Source organism: Nilaparvata lugens, chromosome 1, assembly GCF_014356525.2.
Source record: "Nilaparvata lugens isolate BPH chromosome 1, ASM1435652v1, whole genome shotgun sequence".
Taxonomy (NCBI): domain Eukaryota; kingdom Metazoa; phylum Arthropoda; class Insecta; order Hemiptera; family Delphacidae; genus Nilaparvata; species Nilaparvata lugens.
This window is the reverse complement of record NC_052504.1, coordinates 9,715,175-9,737,837: the sequence shown is the minus strand read 5'-3', so window position 1 is coordinate 9,737,837 and position 22,663 is coordinate 9,715,175. Positions and strand designations below refer to the sequence as shown.

The window sequence follows — 22,663 nt, the reverse complement described above, 5'->3', positions numbered from 1 at the left end:
TAGAGAGAGAGGGAGATATATCTTTCTCTCTCTTTCTAAAAATAGATTTCCCCTCCCCCCTGTCCAGTGGAGGTGAGGGGGAGAGAGAGAGAGGGAGATATATCTTTCTCTCTCTTTCTAAAAATAGATTTCCCCTTCCCCCTGTCCAGTGGAGGTGAGGGGGATAGAGAGAGAGGGAGATATATCTTTCTCTCTCTTTCTAAAAATAGATTTCCCCTTCCCCCTGTCCAGTGGAGGTGAGGGGGGTAAGATATCTCTCTCTCTCTCTCTCTCTCTCCAGGTGAGGGAAAAAAAATTTCCCTTTTAGGAGGAAAAATTCCCTCTCTCTCTACTGTCAAATTGAAGTGAATCCATATTTCTACATCTAATGCTATGCTGACAGATTGAGGTGAATCCTAAAGATGTGGGGAAAAAATCTCTTTGAGAAATTCCTTTGGTGTCAAATTAAAGTGAATTCATATTTCTACATCTAATGCTATACTGACAAATTGAAGTGAATCCATTTCGCTCTACTACGATGACAGGTTCAAGAGATCTCCTTCTTTTACTAGTGCCATCTCTTTCCCGCACCCTTTCCGAAAGGAAAGGAGATAAGAATCAATTCTTTCTACATCTAATGCTATACTAACAAATTGAAGTGCATCCATTTCGCTCTACTACGATGATGGCCTCAATTGATCCTTATCTCTTTCCCACACCCTTCTCTAAGCCGAGTAAAGGAAGAATGTTATGCTAATGTTATACGCCGCCTTCGCTTCTCACAAGCAGCATTTCTTCTTTTACTTGTCACATCTCTTTCCCGCACCCTTTCCGAAAGCGAGTAAAGGAGACAAGAATCAAGTTCCATTTGATCGATCGTTCCTATAGTGTGAAACGATTCTCACCAGCATTACGAAAGGAAGGAATCTAGTATGGGAAGATATCAGCTCTTTAGAGTAAAGTGACAGGTGCATTCGTTCGCACGTGCCTCTCATCTGCTCTGCTCCCTGTGAGGTCGCTTAATAACTCCTGCATCGAAAACCGTTGCATGAAAAAATCGATTTATGTGACAAGTGTTTAGTCGTTAAAGTTACTTCACTCAACCTTCTTCAAGATTTATCGATATAGTCAAAAATGACTAGGGTGAAAACTATAGGTGTTGAAGTTCACTCGTACAACCTTTTTAAAGATTTATTGATATGCTCAAAAATGTCAATCATGGTGGTCTAGACTGAAACTATAGGTGTTGAAGTTCACTTGTACAACCTTTTTAAAGATTTATTGATATGCTCAAAAATGTCAATCATGGTGGTCTAGACTGAAACTATAGGTGTTGTCTCACTCAACCTTTTTAAAGATTTATTGATATGCTCAAAAATGTCAATCATGGTGGTCTAGACTGAAACTATAGGTGTTGTCTCATTCAACCTTTTTAAAGATTTATTGATATGCTCAAAAATGTCAATCATGGTGGTCTAGACTGAAACGTTCACTCTCTCACACTCAACTCAAGATTTTATGTTTTCGGCGCCAATATAAAGTCTTTATATTTGACCAAATCCATTTTTTCTGTAATAATTTGTACTACCTGATGTTCGTTAAGCCCATGATCCTTTGCCTCAATCCAATTCATATGGAAAGAAACTTCGGCATATTTTGATACAATATCATAGGCCATTTTGTGGATAAATAAGCTTAGGTAGTCAATGAAGGGCGCCGAACATTGCAGTCTCATGACAGCACCCTCTTCCGAATTTTTAATTGCCTCAGCTATTTCATCACGAACGCTTTTCACAGCGTCTGCCATCTCGTTTTTCTTAATAAAATCTCCAATATCATTTTTAGTTGCATACTTTTCTGCAATTTGATTAATCAGAATAGCAATAGCATCTTTTGTAATAAACTGCTCAATACCCTCCATAATATTAGCTTTTATTGCACCCGCCATTTCAGATAATCGTTTTTCAAACTCTTCCTTTGTTAATGAAGAACTAATCAATTTCTGCAAAGTAGATTCTAAATATTGCTTATCAATTCCCGATGGGTGAGTTTCATTTACTTTAGTAAAAATTTCTGTACTAAGTTGTTTCAATTTAGTATTGAGATAGTTTCTGTCCAGCACCTCCAAATTCTTAATTTTATCTGATACGGCTTTTAATTTTTCATCTAAATAAGCCTTATCAACTTTATCGTTGTTAATACTGAGCAACTGAGATGAAAAGCTGTCTGTTAAAGTTTTCACTTCTCCTAAAGCACTCTCTAGAGTTTGAGTTCTCTCTCCAATAGCTTTATCGATATTGGCACTGAAATTTTGTAAGGTGCTTAGAATATGTTCTCTTTCAATTATGCTCACTCCAATATTCTTTGTATTTTCCGAAACGAGTTTGGTTATTTGCGAATCTAAATAAAATTTCACAGCTTCGCTGATTCCTTGCTGATTTATCGATTCGATTATCTTCTGTGTTATCGAGTCAATATCACACGTAAGACTAGCTCCGCTAGGTGTATCAATTCGTCCGAATCGATGTAGAGTCATCGTGACACTAAACAATTAATTTTGCTTCTTTTAGCTCTTCAATTATACTTGCAATTTCCACATCATGCCCAGTGTTCCCACTAGCTTTTGAGGAATAGAGTAAATTTAATCTTTCCACTAATTCGTCAAAATTATCAAAGTATTGATAAATTCTATCATGAGAATTATTTTTTGCAAATTTCAATAAACCCCAACCCTTCTTTTTACTAATTTTTTTACTGGGAAATAACTTTTGAATCAATTGCGATTTAATTCCCTGATTTCGTTTAACATAGCCTCTTCGATCTAAATGTATACCTGTAAGTGTTAAGATTTTTTTATACTTATCCAGATCTCTCTCATTATAAAGATTTGAGTTTGGTCTCGCACTGAATAACAACTCAAGTAGACCGTGTGTTAATCGAAATCTTTCACTATCAATATCTATATAACCATCAACAAATATTACTTGCTGATTACCAATATAATACACGTCATCTTTAGAATTATATGAAATTCCATAACTGATTGAATTATTCTGTTTTTCCGCATGAAACGTTTTTAGATATTGTGACAGCACATTGTCGTTTCTGCTAGAACCAAGTAAACTGTTTTCAAATTTAGTCGAGCTTAAAAAATTGTCTGCTGAACTCTCATAACTCTGTTCATCTCCCTCCTCATTATCATCAATTTCCATACTCTCCTCTTTTACCTGTTCCTTTTTTGGTTTTACATCAGAGTGTGAGAATTTGTTTTTTCCCAGTTCAATTATGGGCTCTATTAACGGGGAGAGCGTTTTCCTATTATATTCCTCCGATCGCTTTTCAAAATTGACTAAGCTTTTATGCTTCTCTCTAATTACTTTTCTCAATTTCTTAATCTTTTCGATTAAACCAACCTCCTTTCTATTCAGCTTCCTGCTGTATGACAACATGACTGCACAAAGAATTAATCTCTACTGAACGGTAAGAAACGTATCGAGCGAATCTCGGTACTTCCCGCTATTAATTCCACACTCGGTCATAATAGTTAGAAAATTATGAGGTTTACGATTCCAAACTGTATGACAAAGTTTAACGAAATCTTTATAAGGAATATCTGCTCCAACATGATCTCTGTGAATTAATTTCAGACTCAATAAATCTACCTTGAAGATTATAATCATATTTGCGTTGTCCCTAGTGAAATGTTTCTGTGTGGCCCCATAACTCTGAATTAAATATGCAGTGTCAATATTACGATGTCGACCCATGGTAAAATATTCTCTTATTTGAGGCACGTGATTAAGTTGGAAGTCATCGAAAATGACAAGAGAATATTGTTGAATTTTGTTGGGGTGAGCTATAGATTCCGAATTGCTGTTTATATGAAATTCAATACCCTTCATTTTTGAAAAGACTTTTCTCAAAAACAAGTACTTATCTTGATACTCGCTCTTCGTGTGCAAGTATATAGTTTTAAATCTCAACCCATTCTTTGAAAAAATTAAATTAAATAGTAAATTGGTCTTGCCACAACCTGAAGAGCCTATTATAAGGATCCTTGCATTATGTGGTAATAACTTACCATTTTTACACCATGTTGGCATTTCTTTCTCTCTTATAACATTGTCGAAATTTACTATCGGAATCATGTTAGTCACGTGTACAGCATGCGATCTGATAAGGAACTGATAAGTTATCAAGGAGGAAGAGATTGTGGGCTAGACACCATAGCTTATCACATCGGGATGCAAGCGCTCTCCCCTTTCAATGCACTGATAGAAGTTTCTCACCCGCACCCTCTTCACGAGAACGCTTGAGCCTTAGCAAATAAAACTTCAGATTAAAATGAAACTGAGAAGCATTTTTTGATAGAGACGTATTATATTTACACCAAATCTTTGTCATATTTTTACACTGAATGGAATGTATTTGCAATAGATTAACAATAGATTATTTACAATAAATGTACGTGATATTTACAATAGATTATTTACAATAAATTTACATGATATTTACAAAAGATTATTTTTCATCTAATAGTTGATCCTTACTAATATAACTAGGAGTTGAAAACCCAATCCATTTCACTAGCAGTCCTTTTTTATCACGTTTTAATATTTTTTCAATCAAATACACTTGTCTCTCCGATTCATTTAATTGTGTTTTTTTAATTTCTTCTGCATAAAACCTGCCACTAATTACTTCTCCGTTTAGATCTCGCAAGCTATACGTTACAGGTTGAGAAGGAAATATAGAATGAATTACAAAATACTCTGCGCTCCAGTTTATGTTATAAGATTTATCGAAAAGAACCCTTTTCTTTGAGATTCGTACAACATCTCCTAGCTTAAATTTCGGTTTTGAATTTTTCAATTTATATCGTCTATTGAATGCAGAATTCAATGACATTAAAACATGATTACGATCTTTTTTCGTCACATCTTTAGGTTTCATTCTAATGGATGAATGCATTGTTGCATTATAATCTCGAACTAAACTGTCTAGTTGTGATGACCAGTTTTTGGTTCCATGTTCAGTTAAATATCTATAAATTTTTGCTTTAAGTGTTCTATTAAACCTTTCAACTATGGAGGCTTTCTTATCAGTAAAAACATGATAATGTTTAATACTATATCTATCTAATAATGCTTTAACTTTTAAATTAAAGAATTCTGTTCCTTGATCTGTTTGGAACAGCTTAACTCCTTTATTTTTAGAAATAATTGGCTCGAGAGCGTTAAATACAGATTGGCTTGTCTTGTCTTTTAATGGTACACAATATGCAAATTTTGAAAAACAATTAATAACAGCTAAGATATATTTGTAACCCTTATTAAAACGTGATAAACTTGTCATCTCAATGAGATCGGCTTGAAGCAAGTCTTTTTCACTTTTCAACTCATATTTGCGAGTGGGATAGTTCACACGCGGCACGCTATGAAGCTCTAAAGCTAACTTAGATCTAATAATATTCATGATATTTACAACAGTCAAATCAAAATCAGTGGTGTTGGATGATTGTCATGGGACATACTGATCAATCACTTAGAGTGTTGAGACTATAATGACCGAAAGGGAGAGTATCAACACCATTCTCAGCAATATACCTCTTATCATCATAAGGGCTCAAACAGATTTTTGCACATTCAACCTGGTACATGGTGTGATTATACGATCTTAACATATTAAATTTTTCTACATGTTCACTACGTTCAAACAATGATTTCATATATAAATTAAAATTAAGCTTTCTACATTTTACTCCGCTCTGTACACCCTTTGCTATACATTTATTTACAAGTTCTTCATTCTCGTTACAAACTAAATATGAGTAAAGTTTGGATCTAAGTCCGAGAAATCTATGGACAGGCTTTGACCCGGTCTCATCCTTGAACTTTCCTACAACTTTATTCCTCTCCATGGAAAAGCAAGGGTGGGAAGGTGGATAGTTAGAAGTATCGAAAAGGGTCAAATTTTCTCTAATCAACTGATACACATCTTCGACTTTAAGGTTTAGAAGAAAACTGTCGGTGTCAGTCATGCACAATTCTATACGATCCCACGGTATAATTTTTTGTAATTTACAATAGAAAAAATCGTACATATGGAATTTACTCAACTCCAGTACACTGAAGCCGGAATAGACAGGCTTGTTCATTTTAAGTTCCAACTTACGAGAGAAAACCGCGATCACGTTCGGACTAATTATTTGCCAGCGTTTACATAGCGGGTTTGAAATGTACTTATCTAACCGTTTTTCATCCGTGATAATTTTAACATTCATTTGCTTACGACTACTCTGAATTGTCTTGCCAAATATCAGATTGCAACAGGCCTTAAAGAAGGATATTTCAAATTTATTTTTCGCGTTCTGTCTATTCCGGATATTGAAGTCGATGTAGCTTTTCAGCCAGGGAGATTGGGAAAAGCTAATGACGCGATGCACTTTCAATAATTTCAAACCGAGCTGGAGGTAGAGCTTTAAATTGACATAGTGAACAATGTACTTTTCACGGTCGAAAAGTGTGTTCATGAGCTTTTTGGTTCCAGTTTGACCGTTCTCATTTGTTTGGTAGTTCGACAGCAATTCGCGCGGGGGCGTTTGGTGGAGAGGAGCGAGGGGGAAGCTCGCATGCTTATCATGCAACTCTTGGGGGTACTTGAGATCGCATTCTATTATATACCCGGTTTCTGAATTGCTGTCCAAATTCGCGAAATCAAGGCTGGAAATTTCTTCCTCTGAGAGGAATTTGAAATTTCCAACAGGCAAGCTTCGGCTCATAGCTTCCGAGTATAAACTGTTTGCATCGATATAAAGCAGATAATTAGACGGTTTTGAAGGATCGTATGTTTCGGGTAGATGTTTGTTATTCGCCTCACAATAACGTTTACCGATAAATGAGACCCCGCCTCTCATTCCCGCCTCAAACATAAGATGCATGTCCGGATCTGTTAGTAATTCCAGTTCGACTTTAGTGTGTTTCAGCATGCAATTCCAGGTGAAGTGCGCGAGGGAAACAAAATGGGTCACATCGAGGCCATATGAGCTAAAAAGCGTAGACCTCATGGATTCAAAAACTACCGCTAATAGCATTACGTCCAAACATAAATAAAAATCGTGATATTCACCCAGATTTTTCAGCTTGAATGTTGAGAACACTCTTTGCGCATGCTCATATTCTTCGCGAGACAGAGGTGTATCAGTTAAGTCGTTATGAAAACATTCGATGGGAGGAAGCGATGTTTCCGCGAATTTTTCGGGACAGCTCATGTACGAGTAGGGATATACTCCTTTCTTCAACAAGAGCTGTCTGTGTTCGCGAGGTGGATCATCAAACACCGAAAATAATCGTTCGAACTTCTTTTCCATATCTGTACTCTCTACCAAATTACGCACCAATACTTCCAAGGATTCAGACATAAACTTGTAGGAATCTAAAAATTTAATTTTGCCTACTGAAAGTGTCAAAAATCTCTCTGACGTATTTGCGATGCAGGAAATTTCTTTTTTACATTTACCGAGCGATTTTAGAATAAAATGCGAATCAAAACCGGAGAAATTATGAAAATAACACGATATGTACTCCGGAGTACGAGCTGTTAAATTACAAGAAACATGTGCCGCACACAAGTAATTACCGGTTTCATGCGCGTGGTGACGACATTTAATATCGCTGTCTAAAAACGGTTCAGCACAAAGCCCGCAGTTTACTGAATTTTGAAATTCACGCTCTTGACTCTCGGATAAAGCTTGCATCGGAATTTCTCGTTTCATATCCTCATACAAAATGTCACCGAGATCTGTAATTTCCTGAAGAAATTTCTCCATGATTTTTTCGTCTAAACTACTCGATCTATGGAGTACAGGTCCGTGAGCGATTTCGCCGTTAACATCGATAACAACGAAACAATACCCGCAGGGAATATGTCGCGCCGTTTTCTTTGTGTAACTACGAGTAATTTCATCAGAATCGGAATCATCATCATCATCATTATCGATATTAACAACGTATGTTTCTAAATCCGCGTAAATGGTGTACTTTTTCTTCAACGTCGCGCCTAGTTTCTTGAATTTTATTGTCTCTCCGCGTTTAGGATATGAAACGCGCTGAGATTCAAACTTGCAACAAAGTTCCACATGTTTCAACAAATTTGCTTTACCGTCTACATTTCGAGTTTTGTCTGATGTGAACCGGTGAAAACAAAAATTACAAATGTGTACTTGTCCCTTGTGTTTTGAAAGGTGGGAGAGAAGACGAGATAGCCCATTTTTCCCGTTTGCGGTATTTACTAAACAGAAATGAGTTTTTCCTGCATCGCCTTTTAGCATTAAAAGATTAATTTGGTGTTTACGCGTGCGGAAAATGCTTGTACGGAAGGGGAAAAACTTTTTGTTGTCGTATGCGATGACGTGAATTGCAATGTCCGGATTGAGTATTTCAAATTTCTTAATATCGCGTGTCGTCACCGGGAAATTTACACCTCGCGTATTAAGTGTGTGAGCAAACTTGCTCAAATACTTTACACTTAAGTCCGAGTTCCTTGGCTTCTGATGGAAATACGCGAGCACTGACCATAAAAAGCATTTTTCGTCAGAGAGATTTTTCACATTTATAATACATGTTTTGTTTTTCAAAAACTGGGGTGTCTGAATGAAACTGGATGTGTATATAGGATTAAATTTAATCACGTTCACATCCAGTGATTCAATTTTCTTTAGCACCCATCCACTCCCGTGTCTTACAAAATTTTCAAAAGATGAGAGGATTTTTCTCACAGCTAACATGAAATGCTCATTAAACTCTTCATAGTTCTCAAGCACATTTAGTGCTATGTTGGAGTAACTATGTAGATTTATTAGAGATGAGACAGAGTCACCAACCTGCTTGTCATCCATCACCACTAATTTATACAGCAAAACGTTGAGGACGATGAACCATTTTACATTGCCATCATAGCGTGCGGCATGTTCCCTAATTATATCGAAAACTCGACGTTTCGAGCTCTCGAGCACGCTGGTGATGTCGATATCCTCCTCATCGAGGCTGATGCGATGGCGGGCTGCTGCGGAATTGATACCACGAAGTCTGCGTTCCCTCGGCATGATTCTGAAAAAACAAAACGATCAGGATGAGATAGAGTACAACAACATGTTTAGTTGTGAATTGTCATTGGTAGAAGAAGGGTGTGTGAAAATGATATCTCAAGATCACATAATGTTGCATGAAAGATTAAGATTATTATCTTTTGATAAAAGATGGTTGAAATCTTCTCCGCATTTGTCCGCGGAAAACATGGCGAAAGAGGGATTTATATTCTCATCTCCACCAGACATTGTGCGATGTGTATTTTGTTCAATTTATTTGGGAAAATGGGAAGAAAGTGACATACCAGCAATAGAACATGCAAGGTACAGTCCAAACTGTAGAAGGAAAGATAATATAACAATTGAAGAGGAGAATTACGATAATAATATTCTACGAGAATATGAAGAAAGATATTCAACTTTTAATTGTGTAGAAGATTCATCCGTCCAAGGAGAGTACTTTGAAAAACTACCTCCACACCATCTACATTGTGACTTTTGTAAATCATTACGCAATAAAGCAGAGTATTTTGCGAGAAATGGTTATTTCTTACATAAAAATCCATTATATCTGCAATGTGTCTATTGTAAATATATTATCGGTGAACCAACTGAAAAAGTAATTCATTTACCGTTTTGTTTATACGATGAGTGTGAGAAAGAAGAGCGGGGCTTGGATGTTCCGGATATAGCATATTCTAAAGATAAATCGCATGCATGCAGTATATTGTAGAAGGTTTTTTCTCCTCCGAGGAGAAAACCTGTCCTCGGAGGAGAAAACCTGTCCTCGGAGGAGAAAAATAGTCATCGGAGGAGAAAACCTCTCCTCGGAGGACTATTTTCCTCCTCAGAGGATAAAATCAAAGTAAAAATGTACTTACATGTAGTGCTTGATGTTGCGTGAATCTCCTCGAGTGTAGATAGCAGGATACAGGTGTAGATAGCAGGATACAGGTGTAGATGATTATGCTATGATTGATTCCTCTCAGGTGACCACCCTATGATTCCTCTCAGCTGTGTTGTCTCGACGAGAGCTCAACTGGTTATGAGGTTCGGAACTCGAGTTGAGAGGTGAGAAAATGCTGTGAAAACAATGAAATATTTAATAACTGAATCGAGAATGCTATTCCCCTATGGTGTGAAATATTTATTAGAAATAGAGTGCTATAAAGTACAATAAATTATCGGTAGAGTGTGCTTTTCATAATAATAATAATAAGCTGGAGCAAGGTACTCTGTTAGTTGTGATCTTCTCTTTGCTGATACAACATCAAGCTAGTGTACTGAGATGGATAATGTGTTTGGTGTGGAGAACAAGTCTTCAGATTTGTTCGTTCAATTCATTATAGATAGACATTTTAATCAATTAAGTGAATACCATTCTGTTCCTTTAGAAAAAATGAGATATCAATATAAATTAAGTGAACTCTTGGACACGCACCTAGATATATTGGCACAGTTAGCAGAAAAAGGATGGACAAATCTACAATATTTAACTTTTGTGAGAGACTATGAAAAATTAGGAGTTTGGCATAGTGATAACTATAATCATATTCTTGTTTGTGATTTATACGGTTCATCATATGATAAATTCTGGGGCGATGGTGACTTCCCCGATTCGTGGAGATGTCCGTGTGCCCATCTTAAAGACTCTATCGATAAAATTAAAAAAGTTATAATAGAAAACAATGCTCATTTAACAGAAGAACAATTAAATCAAGTTATCTGGAATTTTTTTCGAGATTCTGCAGATGAGACAGGCTTAGAACAGGATTGACAAAGAAAGATCAAAATCAAGTATGTGTGCAATATTGTAAATAAATGAAATGCAACAACTTTGCTACAGTTAAAATATTAAAATGTCATATTGATGATAGAAAACGCTGACAAGATTCATGTTTGAAAAATGAGATGCTCTTACTTTGATGTTGAAGGATCTAACATTGATTTGAATTAAAATTAGAATCATGGGTTTTATTGGAGATTTCTAGCAATGTCTCATGCTAAGTTCTAGACGAGATTTTTTTTTTCGTCTTCTAACACATGGATGCTATTCGAAAAATGATCGTGTGTGGCATACTTACAATCTGATAACGATCTGGGAGCACGTGTTGTTGTTGGGGGAGAAATTCGAATTTTTTTTCGCCTTGTGGCACGCTCTCGCTCGCACGTGTCTGGAACAGAGAGAGAAACGAATGCTATATAAACACGTGCGATGAGAGGAAAATCACCATTTACATCAGAGACACAGAGACTTCACATACGAGATGAGTTCGCCGTCGTTTATCCTCCCGGATAGCCCGCCTCCGCAGCATGTCCTAAACTACTGGCAGCGCAAAGCTGCCGAGAGCTGCGCCAGCTCTTCTGCTGCGGCCGCCTCCGCTCCTGCCTCCACTGCACCCGCTCCACACCGTTCGACATCGCCAGGGGGCGAGATGGTGATTGGAGACAGCCCCATCCAACGCCTGCGTCCACCAGCTACGTGGGCTCCGCGGCGTGCTGTGTTGACGACGCTGTCGAACAATATCAGGGAGAGGCAAGCGAAGAGGAAACTCGACTTCGAGGAGGGCGAAGTGAGCGGTGAAGAGGATAGCGTGCTCCCTCAATCAAAGGTTAGTTTCAACAAATATTATTATTAACTTGTGTATGCACAGATTTTTTTTCTGTGATTGATAAAAAATCTGTGCACATACGAGTCTTTGATTATTTGATATGAATATTATTTGATCTGAATATTATTTGAACTGATTAGAATGCAAGCAATATTTCCTCGAACTGATTAGAAATGGTATTATGAGATATTATCGTTTGAAGTATTCAATCATGCATAAATGTTATTTGAAGTGCTTGGAATGTAAAGGAAATTACGAACCGAATTGATGCTAAGGAAATATTATTTGAACTGCTTAGATATTATTATTTAAAGTATTCAATCATGCATAAATGTCACCAATATTATTTGAAGTGCTTGGAATGTAAAGGAAATTACGAACTGAATTGATGCTAAGGAAATATTATTTGAACTGCTTAGATATTATATTATTTAAAGTATTCAATCATGCATAAATATTATTTGAAGTGCTTGGAATGTAAAGGAAATTACGAACTGAATTGATGCTAAGGAAATATTATTGAACTGCTTAGATATTATTATTATTATTTAAAGTATTCAATCATGCATAAATATTATTTGAAGTGCTTGGAATGTAAAGGAAATTACGAACCGAATTGTTGCTAAGGAAATATATTTGAACTGCTTAGATATTATTATTAAAGTATTCAATCATGCATAAATATATTTGAAGTGCTTGGAATGTAAAGGAAATTACGAACGAATTGATGCTAAGGAAATATATTTGAACTGCTTAGATATTATTATTATTTAAAGTAGCCAATCATGCATAAATATTATTTGAAGTGCTTGGAATGTAAAGGAAATTACGAACTGAATTGATGCTAAGGAAATATTATTTGAACTGCTTAGATATTATTATTATTTAAAGTAGCCAATCATGCATAAATATTATTTGAAGTGCTTGGAATGTAAAGGAAATTACGAACTGAATTGATGCTAAGGAAATATTATTTGAACTGCTTAGATATTATTATTTAAAGTATTCAATCATGCATAAATATTATTTGAAGTGCTTGGAATGTAAAGGAAATTACGAACTGAATTGATGCTAAGGAAATATTATTTGAACTGCTTAGATATTATTATTTAAAGTATTCAATCATGCATAAATATTATTTGAAGTGCTTGGAATGTAAAGGAAATTACGAACCGAATTGTTGCTAAGGAAATATTATTTGAACTGCTTAGATATTATTATTGTTAAAAGTACTCGATCATGCAACAATGATATTTCAATAACTGATATTACTCACTTTATGCAGAGAATTCGATGATAATCTGATGTAGAGATCTGAAACAAATAAGACACTAATCAAATATTTTTCAACAGAAACGTATGCCGGATGAGGACTCCTCTCTCGTGCCCTTAATAAAGGAGGCTGAAATGGGGTTTGTCGAACTCATTAACAAACCAGTAGCCAAGCCGTGGGTCCCCTTACGCGAGTTGGAGGAGGATCAGCCCTACCGCATCGTGTGCGCGAGGGAGCACACGAACCAACATGGTCGCCGCATAATTTTGAAAATCATCAATGCAGGAAGCAAATGTGAGGTGTATCTACCTCAAAGATTTGCTTCCTGCATTGATGCAGGAAAAATTCGGGAATTCAATGAAACGTGTAAAAATTATGTTTTAGTAGTTACGCATAAGTGCCCAAATTGGACAGATATAAAAATTGTTAAAGCATAACAATTTTTATATCTGTATACAATTTGGACACTTGTGTGTAACGAATTGTATATATATGTATGTGACTAGATGAATAGATCAATAAAATGAGTGTATATTTGATAAAAAATTGTTTTCAATTCTTACCTGTTGTTGTTGACGATGTTGATAAGTTTGTAATGAATATCACACAGAAGAAATGGTTCAGCTGCTCTGTTGTGAATGATAATTTAAATAAGGTGAGCAGGTCTTTTATAGTTTGTTGTGAGCATGCTCAGTAGAGTTACCGCTAGAGGCACACAGCTGTGCAGGCAAGCGCTGCCAGCTTCTCGGCCCCTCCTTCTCGTGCTCCCACAGATGTGGGTGGCCCAGCATCATTTCTTCCCTTTTCAAATCACATTCACCTTTTCAGATTTGAAATAATATTCTTATCATTCAAGCAATGTATCACTTCAATCTGACAGTATAGCATTAGATGTAGAAATATGAATTCACTTCCAACTCATTGGTTGAACATTAAACCAAATCAAGTTGATGTATTGATTAATTAATTAACCTCAGTTAATGTTCAACCATTGAGTTGAAAGGTAATGAAAAATGGTATGTAGGAGAAAAAAGCAGAGTTTGAGAAAAAAGCAGAGTTCGAGGAAACGGGGTAAAGGAATCTTGAGTTCAGCGGCGAGAGTTTTTAAAGGTTTGGCAGGTAATGTAACATCAACTATTCTAAATAAGGTAATTGATAACCTTGGAGAAGAATATCATATTCCCGGATACGAGTGGTGTGGCCCGGGCACCAAGGTTAATGAAAGGTTAAAGAGAGGTGATCAAGGCATAAATTCGTTAGATAAAGCTTGCAAGGCCCACGATATAGCCTATACTCAAAATAGTGATAATAAAACTCGTGCGGTAGCTGACAGGGCTCTAGCGAACGCTGCATGGGACATTTTCAAAAATCCTCAAACACCCCTTGCCGAGAAAGCACTTAGCTATCTTGTTACAAACGTTATGAAAGCTAAAGCGGCGTTTGGTGGGACTTTGAGAAAGAAGAAGAAGAAGAAGGGGGAGAGGAGAAGTTATAGTAACGATATTAGACGCAAAGCTATAGCTCAGTTGAAAAAGCATATTGCAGGAAAAGGATATTTTTTGAAGCCTTTTCCTAAAAGTGGTGGTAGACTTCTACCCCCACCCCCACCAGCATCATATGGAGTGAGTTTATTCCCTCAAGTTAAGAAACGTAGAACAACGAAGAAGAGTAGGAAGAAGAAGAAGAAGAAGACATGAATATTGAAGGAGAATTGAGTAATTATGATTTGATTGATTGGTCGAAATTATTACAGATTCGGTTAAGAGGTATATATATGCTAGATGCATTACCCAAAAAAATTCTAAAAAACGAGAATGCCATTGTGAATTTAGCAAGGGAAAGCGAGGATGGGACACACTGGGTAGCATATAAGAAAATTGGTTCTAATGTTTGGTATTTTGATCCAATTGGAAATTTACAACCTCCATACGAATTGGACAAATATTGGAAAAAAGAAAATGGAGTAAATATATTTTATAATGTAGAGCATATGCAACCATTAAATAGCGATTTTTGTGGTCATCTTACATTATTGTTTCTTGCAAATCAGTTGTAATTAAGTGATTGTGGTGAACACACAAGATGGTGGTTATTACATTACGATCTAACACAAGTGATCTCTATGAACATTTACAAGAAATTATAGAATTGGATAAAAATCGTGAATGGGAAATTGGATTGATTAATTTTTCCAGTTACAATAGTATTGCAAACATTAACAAAGGAACAAATTCCAGCTTCAAATATGGTGATAGATTAATCGAGTTGGATACTGGTGCATATGAAGTTGAGGATATTATAAAATCTTTAAAGAATAAATTGAATATTGATGACAAGAAGAATAAACTTATTATACGTGCAAACGTAAATACTATGAAGATTGAAATTCATTCTGATAAAGCCATTGATTTAACACGTTCTGATTCGATTGCTAAGATACTTGGTTTTGATAATGTTGTTTTGCAGCCAAATAAATGGCATTATTCCAAACATTTGGTTAACATAACAAGCGTTGACAGTATTCTTGTTGAGTGTAATTTAGCTTGCGGCAGTTACTCTGAGGGAAAACAAAAACATGTAATCTACGAATTTTTACCAAAGGTTCCTAGCGGTTATTTAATAAACGAAGTACCATCACCGATTATTTATGTACCTTTGAATACGCATCGAATTCAAACTATTAATGTAAAGGTAACGGACCAGAACGGATCGTTTATTGATTTCCGCGGAGATACAATTACAATTAGGTTGCACATACGTGAAAAGTAATGGGTTATCTTATTTTCAACCCACGTTCGAATAAGACCAATCAAGTCATTAGAGAAAGGAACGCGATAGCGACAACACCTAAAAACAAACGTGCTTTGTCGGCTAAAAGCGCGAGAATATTAGAAAAGTTGGGTTTTATAGTCGATTGGCGACATGTTAGGCGGGGGAGCGGCGGCAATTAGTGAAATTCTGGATGTGGAGACAGACCTTCAGTTTTATAATGATATTACTAAATTCCAATTTCACACTCATACAGTTTATTCGGGACAGGAAATAAAAAACTCTGACGAGGCACGTATTGGCATAAATTCTTTAGATGTCTATTCTTTACCTTGTAAATCATTCATATTGATTGAGGGAACAGTTAACTGTACAAAACCGGGAAAAGACCCAGCCGATACACCAGTTGCAGCAGGGTATAAATTAAGCAGTAACGTAATCGGTAACCTTTTTGACGAAATACGATATGAATTAGCAGGTCAGCAAATTTCTAAATCAAGATTGATTGGATTAACATCCACAATTAAAGCTATATTGGTGAAAAATACTCTCGATAAAAACACATATCACTTGGCTGGTTTTGACAGAGCAGGATATGAGCTAACGGATAATACATTCACTTTCTGTGTTCCGCTGAAATTAATCCTCCCGTTTTTTGAAGATTTTCAAAGAATAATTTTAAATTTGAAACAGGAACTCGTCTTATTGAGGTCACCGACAGATCTAAATTGTGTTGAGTCTCAAAGCGGAACAAACGTTAGTGTGAAAATTACAAAACTGCAATGGCGCATGCCCTACATAACTTTAGAAGATCATGTAAGACTGAAATTTTTGAGACTGCTCGATGCTGACACTCCACTGAAATTAGGTTTCCGCCATTGGGAAATTTGTGAATTACCAAATTTGCAAAATTCACTTAACCATTCTTGGGCAGTTCGTACCACATCGAGTTTTGATAGTCCAAAATACGTTATAATTGCATTTCAAACTGATCGTAAGAATAAAATAAATAAATCAATATCTAATTTCGATAGCTGCGGTATTTACAATGTTAAAGTATATTTGAACAGTGAGTATTATCCATATGAAAATCTGCTAGGTAAGAAGGAGGTTTTATACCGGATGTTCTTGGATTTCGCGCCCTCGTATTATAATCATTCAATCAATAGCGAACTCGGAACAGAAATCGATTTTAAAACATTTTGTGAATCAACACCACTGATTGTTGTAGATTGTTCACACCAACCAAGTCATTTGAAATCATCGACAGATGTTCGTATTGAAATGGAATTTAAAAGTGCAGTACCTGCAAATACTTCCGCGTATTGCGTTTTAATTAGCGATCGTGTGATGGAATACACACCTCTCACGAGTATGGTGAAAGAAGTTCAGTAATTTGTTGATAGAGTGCATCACTGCAGGTTATATAAGGTGTGTACTGCGACAAATGTAAGCCATTATCAGTTTCACCTTTGAACAGCCAACATGTCCTATTCTTTGTGTTCTGATATTTTGGATAAGCCGCAAACTCGCTCTATTGGTATTCAGTGCGATCTTGATAGTTTCTATTATGAAGCAAGGTGCAGTACGCCGAAGCCGCTGGAGGTGGAGGAGGAGGGGAGAGACGCAGGATTACCGAACCCGCTGCAGGTGGAGGAGGACAAAGGAGGATTTGAGGAATCCCCCGCCGCGCCCGCCGCCGCCGCCGCTGAGGGGAGAGACAAAGCCTACGAAGAGAAAGAAGGTCAAGCGACTGCTAAAATTGCTACGGTTGATCTTCACTGGTTTAAACAAGATTGTAATCAAATTATTGTGAAAGAACTTGCCATAATTGATCAGTTTAATAATTATATTGTGTTCCATTTCAAATCGCCATTTGCAAAGACAGAATTGAGTGCAAAATTGTATAACGATGCAACATGGTTAGAACGTCACTATCATAAAATAAAATGGGAAGATGGAGATTTAGAATACAATGAGTCATTAATACGTGATTACCTTGCAGCTTATGAGAAAATTTTCACAAAAGGAACTGAGAAAGCAAAGTTTTTAAGAAGATTGCATAGCAACGTACAATGCATACCAGAGGATTTTCCAAAACCTGATTTCAGCTTTTTCACTAGTTCATGGTGTTATGCTGCATGCAACATTCATAAAAATAATCCACATTCTCGCTGTGCGTTATTCTCTGCTCAACATTATAATTCTTTGTTGTTTAAAAATATGTATCAAACAAATAATTTCTTGTGCGAAAACAATCGAATGCAAAGTATGAAAATGGCTCCAATGTACACAAATTCACAGAAAAGAAACTTTGCTCGTTATGGATTCTTCTACAACGGAAAGGATCTACAGTGTGTTTATTGCCAGCATGCATTGAGACTGCATAAAGCGCGTACATGTTGTCTATCGTCAATTGATGAAGAAAGACCGCTTAATTACTCTATAATAGTTCCTGCCTACACTTAGTTTTCTTCATTCGCTCAACATCATGGATCCGAGAAAGTGGTTGGCTCCCGACAACGAATTGGAAGTGAGGTTAAAAAACTGTATTGATTGGTACGATGAGTGTGAAAGTGCAATTAGGAAATCAACTCCTGAAAATTATAGTTTGGCGAAGCAATTGAAAGACATTTTTCTAAGCACGGTGAATTTAAATGATATAAGAGACTATCTATGTTATTATCGTCCTCATAATTTATGTATAGATAAGCTAATTAGAATTGAAGATGAAGTTATGTATTGTTGTAGTGAAATGTGTAAATAAACGTTTTCTGCCTTCAAACGATTTTTCATTCCGATATCCCATTCACGTTTTTTAGTTTAGTTGCTGCTTAGAGCTAGAGCAGACACCACGTGTGGGGTAATCTTTAGTGCACGTGCGCCTATAACACGTGCATCTCATCAATTTAGAGCTAGAGCAGACAGCACGTGTGGGGTAATCTTTAGTGCACGCGCGTCTATAACACGTGCATCTCATCAATTTAGAATTCTTTCCCCCTCATTCGACTCACGTCAAACATCTGCAAGATGCAGTGTTATGGTTTTTCAAAATTCAAAAAATTATCTCGTCTCTTGATGTCAATTTCATTTAATGAATTTGATTCAATTGCGAAGAATATTAAATTTTCAACAGGATGTCAAGATGTTGATTTACCGTTAACAAAAACAGAAAATGTACACTTTTCGATTCTATCTGAGATTTTCGAACTGCTCAATATTCTAGACAGCGGTCATCTACATTATGATTGTACAAATGATTCGTCATTATCTGTTGTTAAAAATTCCGATGAACTTTGGAAATGCTTGTACGATATTGCAGATAAAAAATGTAAAAGAACGTAGAGATTTATAGCATTAGATGAGAGAGAATTTCTCAATTCAATTAGATATAGAGAGAGTCATTGACCTCACTTTGGATTAGAGTAATATGGATTCACTTTAATCTGTCACCAAGGGAATTTTTCCCTCTCATCTATACTGGGAGAGAATTTCTCAATTGATTCTTATCTCCTTTCCTTTCGGAAAGGGTGCGGGAAAGAGATGGCACTAGTAAAAGAAGGAGATCTCTATCTCTATCGTCATCGTAGTAGAGCGAAATGGATTCACTTCAATTTGTCAGTATAGCATTAGATGTAGAAATATGAATTCACTTTAATTTGACACCAAAGGAATTTCTCAAAGAGATTTTTTCCCCCACATCTTTAGGATTCACCTCAATCTGTCAGCATAGCATTAGATGTAGAAATATGAATTCACTTCAATTTGACAGTAGAGAGAGGGAATTTTTCCTCCTAAAAGGGAAATTTTTTTTTCCCTCACCTGGAGAGAGAGAGAGAGATATCTTACCCCCCTCACCTCCACTGGACAGGGGGAAGGGGAAATCTATTTTTAGAAAGAGAGAGAAAGATATATCTCCCTCTCTCTCTATCCCCCTCACCTCCACTGGACAGGGGGAAGGGGAAATCTATTTTTAGAAAGAGAGAGAAAGATATATCTCCCTCTCTCTCTCTCCCCCTCACCTCCACTGGACAGGGGGAAGGGGAAATCTATTTTTAGAAAGAGAGAGAAAGATATATCTCCCTCTCTCTCTATCCCCCTCACCTCCACTGGACAGGGGGAAGGGGAAATCTATTTTTAGAACACCCCCCGCCCTACAGGCGGGGGGAAGGGGAGGAGGGATGGACGAGGGGGGAGAGGGGGGAGGGGGATCTCGAGCAAAAAAGTCCGTCCATCCCCACAATCCTTCTCTACTTACTATTATCACTGTGTTTTATTCTCATTTCGATTTCACTGGGTTGAAATCAAGTTGGGATTGTTTATTACATAGATCATTACATCCGTTTTTGAGTAGTCTCTCATGTTTGCGGGTAGTTTGTTGAAAAGGAAAGGTATTATGTAGAGCAGAGATTTTTTTCCATAAATATTATTGAACCGGGGAATTTGGTATATTATTGGTGACCTGAAATTGTAATGGGCAGGAGGAGCTAGAAGTCTATAATGGAAATTATTTTTGAAAAATACTATTATTTTGAAGGTGTAAAAATTTCTTGGTGTCAGAGTTTGATAAAAAATTTGTAGGGTTTGAAGTTTGAATTTGTTCAAATTTAAGTTTAGATGGGGTATTCTAGACGAAATAACTTTTAGGGTCCTCAACTGTATTTTCTCTACTCTCAATAATAAGTAATTTGCAGCACAGCCCCATGATTGAATTCCATATCGTATAATGGATTCTACTAACGACTTATAAATTAAATACAGGCAATCAACAGTGATGTTTTTATGTACATAAAATATTTTAGCGCTTAATGCCTAGAGTTTCTTGGATATATTGTCAATTTGAGAATGCCATCTCATGCTACAATTTATCATTATTCCAAGGTAACGTGTATCACTGACCAAAGACAGAGATGGACAACTACAGTTTTCAAAAGAGTTAGTGAAGAGGCACTTACATTTGTGAACAAAGATTTTTGGAGTTCCTTCACATCTAATATGGGGTGATTTGAAATGCATTAACACTGTTTTTTTCTTGTTAATTACCAAGTTTCTATCATGAGACCATCTGAGAATTCGATTGAAATCTGATTGGAGTAATTGCTCCGCCGCCCTTGGATCTCTATGCGCGACTAGTAGAGCCGTGTCATCAGCATACATAAAAATCAAATCAATCAGCATACATCAAAAACAAGAAACTAAACACAAGCAAGAAGAGAGAGAAAAAAAAGAAAAAATAACGAAACACGGAAAAACTAATGGCTTATAACAAAATGAGAAATGGGAATATCTGTAGACGAATACCTAGGTGTAGGGTGAATTGACAAGGGCCTCCGAAGCATCCCTGCCAATGTTGAATAGCCATTGGACTATTTTTCTTTTGTAAACAGGTACATTACGCCCCTCAGCCTCCTGGATTGATGTAGGCAAATTTCGGTAGAGGAGCTGCACAATGTGGAATGGGGTGTTATTTTCTGGAGCTAAAGTGGCTCTAGGAGTACCAAATCTGAAATTTAATCTATGTCTAGTTTGGTGATTGTGTGTGTGATGATTCAGTAAATATTTCTGCTTTGTAGGATTTGGTAAATGAGAGGAGGGTTTTTATGTATATTTGTCTGATATTAAGGACATTGAATTCGGAAAAAAGTTGTTCTGTTGGGTATTGCATGGATTTATTTAAAATTATTTTTATTGGGGTTCTCTGAGTGACAGCAAGAGGCCGTAACAACGCCGCGGAGACGCCAAGGAATTGATCTCGAGATTGCACAAAATACAACAATTCATATTTATATTCATATTTATTTATTCACAAAAAATATTTACAATACAATGTATATACAAAATTAAGCCACGAAATACACCCAAAATGACTTAACTTAAAATAATAATATAATATATAATAAATTCATTCATTCTTTTAATTTATACATTACACATAATCAGAAATTATGAATAGTACAGTAGATATAATTATAACAACAACAATCTTGCAAATTATAAAAAATAAAGATAATAGAAATAATACAATTACACGTTGTACAAAGAAATCACAATAGTTCATTTACATCAAAAGAAGAAGAAATAATTTCAAGTACCCCGAGGACTAAAAGTGAAATACATCATAATTAATGAAAAACGGTTCAAGGTTGGTAACGAAAATCAATGCCCGGTTTCACTAAGCTCGGTCAAGACATGTTTTTTGAACATTGTCAAGCCGGGTACGATTTAATGGGTTGATTGGAATTATTGATAATAACTACCGCCATAGAAAACAAGAATATGTTCCAAGCTCCATTGCACTTGTTCTAAACCGTACCTGATTTGACCATGTTCAAATAATGTCTTTCAAAATCTTGGTAAAAATCGAGCATAAGTAAATCATATACATTGTTCTTAAATTAATAATTCTATCTAATGAGAACAGCTCTATAAGATGCATTTTTAATATTGCGGTTCACATACCTCTATATCCTCATTCTCTGTTGTTTATTCATAGAAGATTCATAAACTTGATCCATTCAAGAAGAAGGTAGGCTACTCTTTCTTAGAACAGCTTTAGCGCCCTTTTCCAAATAGTCCAGGCAATGAATGCTCAAAAAAGGGTATAGAGGGTAAAGGGAGAAGACAATTTTTGACCCAGCAGTTCTGTTGAGGGTAGTAGGGATGTAAACATATCAAAAGTCCCCACCCCTACCCCCTGTGCTAAGGGGGTGGGGATGGTTCAAAGGTGCCATTTTTCGGATTCTCCCATATAACTCGAAAATTATGCATTTTACAGACATAACTATTCCACAAGAAATTTAAGCTTACATAATTTCCTACAATATTGATCGAGCAACGTTTTCTATATATCTTTCACTTTTCGAGAAATCCGCTCTGAAAGATGTGACATTTAAAAAAAAACACATTTCCTTCAATTTTTTGCTTTTATAACTTTTTGAATATCGA

At 36.2% G+C, this 22,663-nt stretch overlaps 1 protein-coding gene and 1 long non-coding RNA gene across 2 annotated transcripts; both read left to right on the top strand.

Moving 5' to 3' along the window:
- The first annotated feature begins 617 nt into the window (after positions 1–617).
- LOC120351700 lies at positions 618–1,330 on the top strand. The gene is made up of 2 exons (XR_005571479.1): positions 618–1,135; positions 1,223–1,330. It is a non-coding gene; the product is annotated as an uncharacterized LOC120351700 (long non-coding RNA).
- A 10,128-nt stretch (positions 1,331–11,458) lies between these two features.
- LOC111059100 lies at positions 11,459–13,422 on the top strand. The gene is made up of 2 exons (XM_039429712.1): positions 11,459–11,676; positions 13,030–13,422. The coding sequence occupies exons 1-2, from the start codon at positions 11,500–11,502 to the stop codon at positions 13,384–13,386; spliced, it is 534 nt and encodes a 177-aa protein (XP_039285646.1). The 5' UTR covers positions 11,459–11,499; the 3' UTR covers positions 13,387–13,422.
- The last annotated feature ends 9,241 nt before the right edge of the window (positions 13,423–22,663 follow it).